At 28.6% G+C, this 15,361-nt stretch overlaps 1 protein-coding gene across 1 annotated transcript; it reads right to left on the reverse strand.

Moving 5' to 3' along the window:
• Window positions 1-4,607: 4,607 nt before the first annotated feature.
• Window positions 4,608-7,660, reverse strand: LOC132800150 ((R)-mandelonitrile lyase 2-like). The gene is made up of 4 exons (XM_060813164.1): window positions 7,098-7,660; window positions 6,230-6,889; window positions 5,046-5,892; window positions 4,608-4,883 (listed from the first exon to the last, which is right to left on the reverse strand). Exons 1-4 carry the CDS (start codon window positions 7,180-7,182, stop codon window positions 4,814-4,816), a joined length of 1,662 nt encoding a protein of 553 aa, XP_060669147.1. The 5' UTR covers window positions 7,183-7,660; the 3' UTR covers window positions 4,608-4,813.
• Window positions 7,661-15,361: the final 7,701 nt, after the last annotated feature.

The raw sequence follows: 15,361 nt of genomic DNA on the forward strand, positions 1-15,361 counted from the left end.
CATAACAATGAAATAATTACATCTTTGCTAGATAAAGGGAAAAAAAAATATTGATACATAACTCTTTAATCAATGAGAGTTAACCAATCTATGCAAAGGCTATTAAAAGAATAAAAATAAAAAGCAATGACATCAATTTAATCTATTAACTCTATCTGTCAAGCATGTTAAGGGGATTATAATTATTCAAAGTTCTTATTCAAAACTAAACTAAGCAGTTTTGGAACGGAACACAATAGGATGTATATACATATGTCTTTGTGTGTGTGTGTGTGTGTGTATGTAGATATAGAAATTACAAAATAGAATTACTTTGTGTTCCAGTTATAACAAACTTATTTTCTCTTGTATAACATGCATGGATTGGCCATTCGTATACCCCAAAAACAAGTGGTGCAAATATCTCTTTTGTGTTTGTATTATGATAGACAAAGTGAATTGATTATTACACAATAAACAGTATGCATGAACAATGATATTTATACACCAGGAAAGAAAAACAACATGCATACATCCATGCTTTTTCTGTGAAAAGTATCATTTTCTAAATTTTCGAAAATCATCATGACGATTGACCTTCGTTCAAGTTATTTCTCAACCCAAATCACAATCCCACATTTAATAATTTCAACTATGCAAGACTACATTAAATCACCAACATAAAAAACCAAATGAAAAAAAAAATTATAAAACATAAACTCACTCACAGATAAGAAGAGCCAGAATACAGATATGCAGAGTAGAAGATTATGAAGATGGCAATGCTATGGTAATGGTGGTGCGATCTGGTGGATTTGCAAGGATGGCAATACTGGTTGCTGCTGGTGCGATTGGGAATTTGGCAAAATCCTTCGAGCTGGTGAGAGCGGGAATGTGAGTTGCAGTGAGCGGGAAGGGCTCAGGGGAAATTTGGCCAGCCATTCTCACGTGAGAGTTGCTTTGAAGTTGGGCTGTAGATGCTAACAATACAAATCGAAGGGTAGGAAATTTCATTACATATTGATCCGCATATAACCCATGTGGTCGATCCTCAGGCTAGCCTCTCAGTATATATGTATATATACATACATATATTTTAGTTCTTTGGATGATATAATAGTATTAGAAGATCGATGTTATAGCTATTAATTTTGGAAGTTTACTCTTTTCATTTTATCTGTCGAGCTCAATGCATGAATAACCAGAATAGAAGGCTAAAAATACATTACATATTGTCTCTTTTTTTAATAGAACTAAATTGAACTAAATCATATTTTTTAACACAAAATTTTGGATTCCGACTTAAGCGAAACGCGCTTCTTTCATTGATTTGACCGATGACTACAATATTTCACTGCCAAAAAATGTACTACACCAATTAATATTTGGTTTGTTAATTCTTTAAAGTTGCAACAGTTGCAGCATGCACAAATCTGAACGCCTTATTTATGGAAACTATTAAAAAAAAAAAAATACTCCATACATATGGAAACCGTTATTTGAATCTAGACCATTGACCCTCATGATATATTTTTTTTTCAATAAATCATCAATTAAATCTATAATACTATATCTATCAAAATATTAATTAAATATATTTTAATATGTATCATTTATTAATTTAATTAATATTTAGTATATATAGCATCACTATTCTCTTGCTTTTATTGTCTTAAACTCTTTTCTCGCTAAAGATTTTTAATTACTCTTTTGGCTTCAAATCCTCTAGCTGCCGTTTGATTTGAATTGGTTTTTCTTTAGTCCAATTTCGACATTACCTTCCAACACACTTCTAAGGTCATATAATATAGTAACTCATAAACTAGCATTTAAATAATTTTAATTCTATATTTTTTCAGACACAAAGTCATTCTTTTTAAATTTTTCTATATGGGCTAAAATGGAAATTATTAAACTCATGATTATTGTCTATAGAAAAGCTCAGATTATTGATTCCCTCGAAGACAAAACGAAATCAAATTTGAATGATCGAATTGCTGTATTTTATTTTATTTTTTAATTCAGAAAAGCATTTTTTATTCATATTTTTAAAATGGTAAAGAATTTGCGGCACAAGAACATTATCCGGCGAGTCAAAACTGATTACGACATGCACAAGCGTATGCAACCCACTAGCAACAATCCACATCGTTTAGAAAATGGGCCGTTTAAGGCATAGACTCTAAGCCCGCGGCCAAGTCACCGACCCAAATATAGGGCCGCACAAGAAGTGGAGATGCCGAAGATACAAAATTAAATTTTACATACAGAAATAAGATAAGGTTGCTGTACAAATCATCTTATTTTTTTATATCAATGGCAAATAAATATTCATTTTTAATAAAACAGTTAGTTATTAGAAATTATATTTCATTTAAAATAAAATAATTTTGAATTGTTAGATCAGCCTCATTTAATGATTAGAATAATTTGTCAAAAAGCGTTGTCAAATCCTTTATTCAATGAACCAAACCCTTATATTTATATTTTCCAAAAAAAAATAAAAAAATGACATAATGAAAACAAAATTGAACAAATAAAGATGGAACTTATGCTTATATTTATTGATTGGGCTTGGAGTTTTGATGTTAAATATTATATTATTTGTCACTACTAGTAGTAAATGATCAATAATGAGGTTTACATGTCAAATTATAGTTTAAGTAGTTTCAATTAAATAGTTTATTTTTAAAAATTTTAATATAAAAATAATATAATTAAATCTTTTCAATTAAAATTTGATACATAAAATGATGATTATCAATGATAATAAATAGTAAATCTTTATAAATTCTATTTGATAATAAAATTTTAAATTTAATTATTAATCAAATATAAATTTAATAATATACTTAAATATTATTTAAGCAAAATAAACATATAACGACATAAATGATAATAAATTGAAAAAGAAAATACTTATGGTAAAATCATCGAATTAACAATTGAGTATACATTTTAATTAATAGGTCATTTACGTCTTTGGTGCCATGGGCCAGTATTGGACCCATACAGTGACAGGGTAGTGTATGCCCGGTGCCATCCCACGGACCCACTTGTTAACTTTCATGAGATGGGCCGTATTTATTGGGGAAATATACAGATCCTGCCGACAGTTGAAGGGGCTAACCAGCTGAAAGGTCTAATTTCTCATAACGCAAATCAAGTTTGTTTTTTCTGTTACATGATGTGACTCTTTAGTCAATTGCGTACAGCTAATGTAAAAATTATCAGCCACAATTCATTATGATAACATTATCATTATACTTTGTCACCATCCTCAGTTATTTCAAGACAATATTAAATACACAGTTGCACTCTTATTTATCAACTTTCTTTTTACTTTTAATATGCATGAAAACGAAACGTTTTTGCCATATAAAACAGCATGTTTTGCTCCTTCTCTTCTTTCCTGCGCCATTTAAGTCCAACATACCTGTGCCCTACCCAAAGTTCACAACAAAGGATTATATATTGTTAGAAACCAATAATATTTACTAACACAGACACAATTAAGCATAAAAAGGTCTAAAAAAATACTTACCTTCCTAGCATCATAACCATAGTTTGAATGTTAGCCCTGGTGACCTATTGAAGGTGGATCCGTCTACAACACGAAGTGCATTAATCCCCATCACCCGCAAATCACCATCCACAACCTCCCCAACCAAGCATCCACCATGATAATGTGAAATGGTTTCCACTGTGCTTCTATAAAAAGCTTCCACAAATTTATCATATTCCAGATTCATTGGATATAGAGCTTCCTAAAACACAAAACCTTCTCCATTATTAACCTTTAAACTTGATAGTGTAGTGTAAAAAGCTATTCCGTTATGTAATCATAATTAACTTGTATCCTTTTATCTGTTGTAAATACTGATAAGTATCACATTTATTTAGCTTATTAGTCCTCTTGTTTTTGTCTCTTTTACATTAATTGTAAACCCTCTGTATTTATTCTGGTTTGCTTAATTAATACTGTACAGTTTTTCTTCAATATTTGTTGACACTTAAAAAACTGTTCCATGGTTTTGATCTTCAATATATCACCAATCTTCCTCACCCCTTTTAACACAAAGAGCGAGACCTACAAGATTATAATAATATGCCCTTAAATTAGCATATACAAATAAACAAATTTAAATAATATTTTCTTTAAAGGTGACACTTTACAGTTTATTTTAATTTTTTTTACAAATAAATTTATTTATAAATAAATTGTTATCATATGGAATAATTTTTTTACTTTTGCTATTTTGACAATTTTCATTGAGGTCATTTTTATCATTATAAAAAAACAAAAAGTGTGATAACCGCAATTTTCAAAGTTTGACCAAACAAATTGGAATATGTGAAATAAAAATGCATTTAGAGGAGAAGCATGTGCAATTTTTTAAAAAAAGTGCATATGAAAAATCTTAAAACTAGAAGGGGAGCTTGTATAATTTACCATTACTTTTTAAGCGTTTTACTTCATCATGTTCATTCAAGGAAAAAAAAAAAAGAAAAAAAAAAAGAAAAAGGAAGATGATATTTTTACAGTATTCAGAAAGAGAGAAAAATGCTTTAAAATTTTATTGTATTATTAATATATTGTCAGGAGATATTTCCATAGAATAAGTAAATAAAAGTACAAATCCCCTTCTTAGATATAAAATAATAAGGATTGCCATCAGTAAACCAACACAAATAAGTTCTACAAATTTTATCCCAAAAAAAAAAAAAGTAAGTTCCACAAAACATTATGCATAATTGCACTCCGACCACAATGATTTATTGACCATACTCGTCCAATAAAATGGACGTTTAGCAAATTTATTTTTCTAATTTACTATTTTTTTTGATAGTAAATAATCTGTTTCGCTGCCTCTCTTTTCTGCAACATTTTAAGGCCAACATACCTGCCCAAAGTTCACCCAATGACAAAACCAAATTAATAATAAAGTATTTTATTAAAAAAGTTCAAAAAATAAGAATAACAAAAAATGATATAATTTATTTTTGAAAGTAAAATTTAAAAAAAAAAAAAAAAAAGAATATTGGTGAGTAAGATTAATTTTTACCGGCCTATCATCATGAGGGTGGCCTGAGGGTTGGTTCCGGGTGATGTATTGAATATGGATGAATCTACCACTCGAAGTGAATTTGTACCCACCACCCTCAAATCACCATCCACCACCTTTCCAACCACACATCCACCATGGTAATGCCAGATGGTTGTCACCGTGCTTCGGCAAAATGCCTCCATTGATGCATCATCTGATTGGTTACTTGGCAAAGAAGGTCCTAAAAACCTGAAACCTTCGGCACCTTCTAAATCTTCAAACTTAAGTCCTGCCATGGAGTCAGTCTTCAGCATATCACCGACCTTCCTCATTCCTCTTACGCAACGAGCAAGGTCCTCTGGTTCTTCAAAGTAGTTGAATCGGATGGTTGGGCTAACTTTCACATCGGTCGATGAAACCAACCGGAGGGAGCCACTCGACAGAGGTCCAGAAAACTTCTCAACAATAGTTGCCACATTCAATTCTAAAGGAGTGATTCCATTTGAATAAAAGCTAAAAGGTTGAGGAAAAGTAAATGAGGCATTGTGAGAGAGTGCCTCTATGTAATTGAAATCATTGGTAATTCCTACCACCTGTATAACTGATGGATCTAATGCAAATGGGACTACAATATTGATGTTATTACGAGGATTATCAGACATATAATTTCCCACATCAGGATTTTGGCTGACTACACGAATTGTATGTGATGAAAGATGAGCTACTGGACCAACTCCACTAAGTAGAAGAAGCTGAGGACTCCCAATTGCCCCTGCACTCAATATCACCTCTCCTTCATCTCTTATGAATGCCTCATGAGTCCTACCTTTCGAATCACTGTATACGACTCCAGTTGCAGTCACACCTATAGTGCACGGTATCAATGTGAAAAACAATATATAAATATACAAGAATATTAGACTTATCAAAATATTTATTAAATTTGTTAATCAAATCGTAATATTTAATTTATTTAATTTTTTAATTCACTTTGTTATTTATAAGTATATTTATCTATATTTAGTTTATATCAATATGTTAACCAATAACATTTTTATATATGTTTGTTAAATAAATTTTGAATATTCTTGGTACTTGCAAGTCATTTCTACTGGCATCAACATCTTATTATTACTAGATTGATAAATCTGATGCTCCATATAAATTATACATAGAGAGATGTTGTTAAATGTGTTGGTCACCTGATGCTTTGGAAGAGAAGATGATTCTCTCCGCATAGGCCTCAACCGCAACTTTCAGGTTCTTCAGTTCGCCTCTGTTAAGAAGCTCCACAGCTCCATGTCTCCTTCCCTCATTATCGAAGATTGAACCAGAAGTTTTGGTTCCCACTAAATGTTGCAGAGTGAATCCATTGTCAGGACCAACTCCTGCTTCAAGCAAAGCGTCTCTAAAAATAGATTGCCAAGCTGATAGATTCGGCTGGTAAACAATAGTGTCTTCCACCCATTGATATGCCTCCTCCACCGCATCCATGTCCCAATCAATGCCAGATTCATTATAGAATTGGTCATCGGCTCTGGAGAAGAATCCTCCATTGAGCATGCTGCTGCCACCAAGGACTCTTCCTCTAACATTTGCAACACCGTCTTCTGAAGTAAACCTCTGAGCAGGTGTTTTACCGTCGTCTTCCTGCAAGAGGTTAGTTAATAACCCGCTTGACTTCAACACCAGTGGGTATGAAGCAGGAACACTGCCCCTTTCAAGGATAAGAATCGAGTAGTTTGCTGATAAAGTTGCAGCCAAAGGACAACCTGCTGTGCCACCTCCCACTATTATATAGTCATACTCTTCTTTTAATGGTAGATCACTGGCACTGTAGACAGATTTCATGTAACTAAAATCTGCAAATTACATAAAACAATTATATAAATATTTAAATTAAATAAAGTATACGGATAGACTATGCTAGATTGAATCAATTAAAACTGTCTTTCAACCATACAATATTTTTCATCGAAACAGCTATATACATACAAATGCCTTCGATTTTATTTTATTTTTTGATTAATTGACCGAGGTCCCAAATATTAGAGATATGTAAATACTTACCATAATCAGATGAAGAGGGCAATGCATGAACATCCAGTTGAAGATGAAAAAGATAAAAGAGCAAAAGCAGGGCTAAAGTAGCCATGGTTTAGATTCCTATAGCTAATTGTAGGAAAATTTCGATGTTTGCTTCCTTGAAAATTATACTATTACTCTTTCAGCGTTTATAGCCATTTTATACAGACCCCAAAAAACAAAAAAAGAAAAAAAAGAAAAAAAAAAAAAAGAGAAATATTAAAAATAAATAAAAAAGACAATTTTGAGAACAGGACAAGTTGTCCCAGACGGCCACGTTGTCCCACGATAAGAGGACTCAAGTGACCGTCTCTCCCCTTCACTTCTGCGGAAGCTCTCCTCCCTCTGATTGGTGTCTCTCGCCTAAGCAGCTCTCCCTTTACTCACTAGATCGTGTCAACAATCGAATCAAATTTGATGGAGCTAAAACCATCCCTACTATGATCTCTACGGAGAAGGAGATGAAAAAATATGGTTATGGCGATGTGCTACAGTTATGGTGGTTTGGGTTCTCATTCTTAAAAAAGGACAAAGAAAGAAATGGGTCTCTGTTGAGGTGTCAAAACATGGATAATTGGTAATACCATTTAAAAATAAAAAATTGTTCCTTTTTCCCAGCACAAGGTTTTAATTTCTTACGGTTTGAACTTCTTACACTGCATTGGTTTTTTTTTTTTTTTTGGGTGAATTCTTACACTTCATTGTTAATACCAGTGAAGAAAATATCGATGTCGATGAAAATATTAAAAGTATGAATTTATAGAAATATCGATGGAAATATCGATATCGATGGAAATATCGATAAGATTATGGAAACTGTAAATTTTTAATTTAAAATACAAATTTTGAGATATAAAATAATTAATATAATAAAATAATATAAAATTTTAATAATTAGAATACAATAATAATAAAATATAATAAAATATTCATCCAATTAAATATATATACTAAAATCTTATATATTATATAACAAAAAAACTAACAATATTATTTATTTATTTTTAAATAGATAAAATTAAATTTATTAAAAATTAAATTAAACACTAAAATAAAAAAATAAAAAGATGTATATTAAAATATTATCATAGTAAAAATCAAGCATATTAAAAATAATAACTAAAAGCAATAACATGAATTAGATGAGATAAAAGCTAAAAATATAATTAAATTAACCACCACGACAAATCACCATCACATAGATTTTTATTTATTTTTTTATTTTATTCTTTCTCTTTCCTTCCCCCACGTGAAAGAAAGATTTCTTTCTTATATTTTTTTCTTTTCTTCTTTCTCTTTCCCTTCCCCCACGTGAAAGATAGATTTCTTTCTTATCTTTTTTTCTTTTCTTTTCTCTTTCCCTTCCCCCACGTGATTTCTTTCTTATCCTTTCTTCTTCTTCCTCTTTTCCCTTCGTCTTCTTCCTCCCTCTCTTCTGTGCCAGGTCAGTTAACAACCAAAAACAAAAAAAATCAAAATTTCCAATTTCGGCCCTCTCTTTTCTCTCTCTTCTCTTCTCTTCTCTCTGTGTATCCCCATCTTTTCCCCTTTCAGTTTTTCTCCAACCGATTACCACAAACCAAATACACACACAAATCAACACAAACACACCCAACTAGTCCGGCCGACATATCCTAGAAATTTCCACCTTTTCCTGTCGACAACCGGCCGATCTTTCCATCTTATCCACCCAAAACCAGAAATCTTCACCGACAATGGACGATTCCGTCGACTTCCATCGATTCCGGCCACAAATCGACGACACACGTGCAAGAAACTTCTTCCCCCCCCTGTCGGTGTCGGACGGGGTCGACAACGGAAACTGTCGCTGACATTTCCACCGTCTCGACAATTTTTGCTTCCCTGGTTAATACTAAATTCTTATTTTGATATTTTAAAATGATACATTTCAATTAATACCTAAACTAGCTCCATTAAACTCTTTAAACTCTTATTTTGAAATATTAAACCAGTTCCATTACCAAATTAGTTCCAAATTTTATATGTAAGTTTATAAATATTTAAATTTATAACTTTTTTTTTTGAAGCTATATAAATTTATAATTTTGATTAAATATAATATTTTGTTAAATATAAATATAATTTTAAAATTTTTATTTAAAAAATAATAATTATAAAATATTCCAATCTATTATTATTCTAAATGCATTCAATTCTGAATTCAACCAAACACAAAAATATACTATTCTATCATGTTCCCCATTCAAATTTATCTTGTCTTATTCAAATCTCCCTACCAAATGCATTGCCTCCACCCTATATAGGAAGAAGTATAATGCCCAATAGGTAAAAATTATATATGTATGTGTATAATATATGGGGGGTTATAAATATATAAAGTACAATAATTGGATCGAGTGGGCAATGCAAGTGTTGTTGATGAAGGAAAAGATGAAAGGGAAGCGGCATGATTAGTACAACCATTACATGTATTGAATTCCATATTAAAGGACATGTTTTTGCTTTGACATTTACATATGCAAGCAGTGTTGTTATCCATTCGTCGATTTTAAATTTTTCATTTTTCAATTGATTTTAATCTACTAATTATTAAAAAAATATATTTAAGAGTTGAAGAAGAAGATAATGATAATAAATAATCCATTCATGTGAACAAGCGGAAAAGATTGAGGATAAAAAATAAAATGATGATTGATGATGAAAATAGAGAAAAAGACGATGCAGAAGCCGAGAAGAAACAAAGAATTGAAGATGATACTGGAAAAAAATTATTATTATTTTATTTATTTTCGTTTTAATTGTCATCGGGTAAGGAGATAAAACATTAAAGTGTTGAGATGGACATTCACGTGCAAGTGATAACGAAATTTTATTATTATTTTATTTTATTTTTTTAATTTTAAGAGATGAAATAAATTGACAAGACGTGCCAGTCAATAAAAGTTTTTATTTTTTATTATTAATTTATCAAGATGTGATATTGTAAATTTAATTTCATTTTATTATTCATAATAAATGTTATTATTATTATTTTTACGGTAAATTTAATTTCATATTAAATATATTAATATTATAAATAATATAAATTATTAAATATTATTTGCTATTGGATTAGACACGTTTAGTTTTATCCAATTTAAAATTATAAAAAAATATTATCAGCTATAAAAATATCAATATTGATAAAAATATCTAATGTATAAAATAAATATCAATAAAATTATAAATATTATAAATATTTAATTTAAAATATAAATTTTTACATATTAAATAATTAATAAAAAAATAATATAAAAATATAATAATTATTAACATAATTCATAAATATTAAAAATTATTATAACTAAAAAAAATACAATATTTATTATCATCAAAATATAGAAAAGAATTTATATCAAAAAATTTATAATAATAACAATGATAATAATAATAATAATCCCAATAATAACAATAATAATTAATAATAATTAAAAAAATTAACAATAAAAAGAATAAAAATAAGAATAATAAAAAATAAATTTGATAGCTTACTACTGTTGGTTTTCATTACATTATATTATTAATATATATATAGTTACTTTTTATTACAACCAGTGAAGCAAATGTCGTCGACACTGGCGAAAAGTCGACGACAATGTCGATTATCGGCCACCTCCGACACCGAAAGAGGGGGGGAAAGAGTTTCCGTCACGGATGCTGGTGGAATGTCACCGGAATCGAGGGGCTTCGGGTGGAAATTCAGAAGTCGGTTTGGATTTCGTTTTTTGGATGGATATGGTGGCGAAATCGACGGGAAGTCAAGGAAAAGTCATCGGGTGTCGATGGAATTGTCGGGAAGATGTCGGAGTAAGACTGATCTATCGGAGTAAGATGGTTTGGGTTATAAATTTGTGATCTGGCCGAGAAGAGAGGGAAAGAGGTGGCTAAGCCGAAAATAGAGGGAAAGAGTTGATCTGGCCGAGAAGAGAGGGAAAGACTGATCTGGCCGAGAAGATAGGGAAAGAGATGGACGAGAAAGAGAAGAGGAAGAGATGGCTGAAGCTAAAGGGAAAAGGGGGATACACAAAGACGGCTGAAGAGAGGAATTTTTTTTTTTTTTTTTGGTTATTGATTTTTGTTTTTTGTGTTTTTTTGTTTTTTAAAGAATTGGAATGAAAGTGTAAAATGTGAATGAAATTATGAAAGTGCCGAATCTGAAAAAAAAAAAATGTGAATGAAAGTGCAACTATGAATGAATGTGCATGAATTATTGATGCTTTTGATTTTTTTTCAAAGTATTAATAGAGTAGGAGTAAGACATCGAAGGGGAAAAAAACAAAAATTTGAAATGAAATGATCAGAACAAATATTTTCATAGGCATCTTTTCTGAATTTTGATAAAATTTTTTATAGATTTCACATGTTAACAGTAACGCTTTTTGAAAAAAATAAAGCTGAAAAGAAAAAATCACAAGAGAATTGCGGGGAGAAATAATTTAATAAAATTATTGTACTTGAAAAGTACAAATATTCACGAGAGGAATTTTTTTTAAGTGATTTGTAATATTGAGAAGGTAAGGAAATGAGTATAGTATAAAAATGCATGTATAGCAGCTCAGTCATATTTTTATGTTTTGCATCTTTCTTCCTCAGCGGGGATCATAGAGAGAGAGTTTAAAAGTTTGGCAAAAAGAAATGGAGTGAGTGCAAAGTTTTCACCAAACATAATTAGTTTCTAATCTACTTTTCTTTTTTTACTCAACACCTATATTCACAAAAGGAAGAGCTTTTGGAAGATCCACGTTAGTAATAAAGTTTTAATTCATAATTTTTGATCTACAAAAGTAAATATTTTAATAACAAATATTGTTAAAATTTTACTTATTATTTAACATAAAGTTAATTATATGTATAAAATATACACCAAATAATTGATTTAATATAAAATTAAGTGTGCTTTTATTTATTTATTTATTTATTATTATTATTATTATTATGGGTGAGTTGCAAAAGGAATGGATATGGGCCTTAGCCTAGCCCAAACCTAATATTTTTTATCTTGAGCTTGAGAAAATAAATTGGGCCAACCCATATTAAAAAACGAGGATTTATTATTATTATTATTATTATTATTATTATTTCAGTGATTCCAAGTGAATCATGTACAATTTCATTATTTATTTGCTGCTAATAAAACATGCAAAATTTCATTCTTTATCAATTACCAATAGACCAATAAAAGACACATTTTTTTTTTATCCATTTCTTTTCTATAAAGATAGGGATAAATTGCTCACACTTCATATTAGGATAATTTTTTTTTTACTCTCTCATTAATGAATCTAACATAAATCACCAGCATAAATTTGGAGGTAAATCTACTCACGTAGTTTAGTCTAATCCTCAAATTGATATGTTTTCCAGCCATCTTGTGGTCATGAATTTATTTTTATTATTATTCTCATTATTATTGTTATTATTATTATTATTACTATCGTTAATGTTTTTTGTTAATGTTATTATTATTTTTATTCTTATTAATATTCTTATAATTATTATTCGTATTATTATTATTATTATTGTTATTATTGCTTATGTTATTATTATTATTAATGTTATCAATATTATTATTATTATTATTGTTATTAATATTGTTATTATTGTTGATGTTATTATTATTATTGATGTTGTCATTAATATTTTTTTATTAATAGCGTTATTATTGTTATTTTTATTAATATTCTTATAGTTTTTATTCTTATTATTATAATTGTTATTATTAATGTTATCATTATTATTTATATTATTATTATTATTGTTACTACTCTTATTATTATTAATATTGTTAATTTGTTATTATTGATGTTGTTATTATTATTGTTATTTTTTTATTATCCTTATTATCTTTATTATTGTTAATGTTGTTATTATTGTTTTTCTTATTAATATTTTTATAATTGTTATCGTTATTCTTATTATTGTTGTTATTAATATTGTTGTTATTATTATTAATGTTGTCATTATTATTATTATTGATGTTGTCATTAATTTTTTTATTTATTAATATTGTTATTATTGTTATTCTTATTAATATTCTTATAATTTTTATTCGTATTATTATTATTATTGTTATTATTATTATTAATGTTGCCATTATTATTATTATTAATATTAATATTTTTATTATTGTTGATGTTATTATTATGATTAATACTGTCGTTAATATTTTTTATTAATATTATTATTATTGTTATTCTTATTAATATTCTTATAATTGTTATTCATATTATTATTATTATTATTATTATTATTATTGTTGTTGTTGTTGTTGTTGATGTTATTATTATTATTAATGTTATCAATATTATTATTATTATTGTTGTTGTTGTTGTTGTTGTTATTAATATTGTTATTATTGTTGGTGTTATTATTATTATTGATGTTGTCATTAATATTTTTTTTATTAATATTGTTATTATTGTTATTTTTATTAATATTCTTGTAATTGTTATTCTTATTCTTATTATTATTGTTATTAATATTGTTATTATTATTATTATTATTATTATTATTATTATTATTATTATTATTATTATTATTATTGTTAATTTGTTATTATTGTTGTTGTTATTATTCTACTTATTATTATTATTATTTTTAATTTGTTATTGTTGTTGTTGTTATTATTTTACTTATTATTATTATTGTTATTAATTTTATTATCCTTATTGGAATTAATGTTGTTATTATTGTTGTTTTTATTATCATTATTATTATTATTATTGTTATTCTTATTAATATTGATATTATTATTATTGTTATAATTCTTTTCTTGTTATTAATATTGTTATTTTTCTTATTCTTATTGTTGTGCTTAATATTATGATTAACTTAATAATTATTTATGATTATTGAAAGGAAAAATATAAAGTAATAGCGAATAGCAGATCCAGCTTGGGCACATTGTATTCCAATTGAAGGTAACAAATATGGTACAATTTGCAAATATTGTAACCATAAAATGCAAAGTAGTGGACTAACAAGATTAAAATATCATTTAGCACATTCTGATCCAAAAAGTAATGTCAAAAAGTGCCTCAATGTACCTCTAGAAGTGAAGAAAGAAATTTATAATTACTTGAGGAAAAACGACCATGCAAAATTGAAAAAAAAAACAATGAAGGAAGATATTCGTAATGAATTACGGGGTAACTTAGCTCCGTCTCGAAGTAATTATGATGATGATGATGATGATGGTGGTGGTGGTGGTGATGATATATATATATATCCAGCTGATATGCATTCTGATGAAAGAGACTCATATAAAGCTGCAGTTCGTGCATCTAAACAAGACAGATGGGAAAAAGAGCAAGGCAGAAACTTTTTTAACCGTAGAGGTCAAAGATCAGGATCTTCTCGAGAGGGTGGTAGTCAACCATATGTTCAATTTCATCATGCAACAAATGTAAGGGAGCCCAATCGTAGACAACAATCTCAATAAGTTCCTCTAACTGCACCTTCGTTATATAAGTCATCCGTTGCAAAACAAAAAAATATAAAAAATATGTTGACAAAAGGTGGTATGAAAGACACATTAGGAAGAATAGTGGCAAAATTCTTTATTTATGATAATGTCCCACCTGCAAAGGCAAAATCACACCATTTCAAAAACATAATCGTTGGTACTCAACAAACAGGTATGGGAGTTCAAATTTCATCTCCATATGAAATTAAAGAAAAATATCTAGACATGGAGTATAAAGAGATGCAACAGCATATTGAAAAGTTCAAAGAAAGCTAGAAAACATATGGTTGTACAATTATGTGCGATGAATGAATAGGACCAACTAAGCTATCCATATTGAATTTTATGGTTTATTGCAAAGGATCATCAGTGTTTCTTAAGTCAGTTGATGCCTCAGATAAAATCAAAAACTATAAGTATATATACAAACTTTTGGAGAATGTTATCCATGAAGTGGGCAAGAATAATGTTGTGCAAGTCGTCACGAATAATGGTTCTGCATTCGTAAAGGCTGGTAAGAAATTGATGACACGGTACAACTTGTATTGGACACCATGTGCTGTGCACTGTATTCATATTATATTTAAGGATATTGGAAAACATGAAAGTATTGCAAGAATCATTCAGCGTACAAGAATGATAACCAATTATATTTATAATTATAATTTGTTATTTTCTTTAATGCGAGATATATATAAAGGAGACATTGTTCGACCAGGAGCAACAAGGATTGCAACAAACTATATTGCTTTAAATAGTCTCC

The sequence above is a fragment of the Ziziphus jujuba genome, chromosome 1 (genome assembly GCF_031755915.1).
Source record: "Ziziphus jujuba cultivar Dongzao chromosome 1, ASM3175591v1".
Taxonomy (NCBI): domain Eukaryota; kingdom Viridiplantae; phylum Streptophyta; class Magnoliopsida; order Rosales; family Rhamnaceae; genus Ziziphus; species Ziziphus jujuba.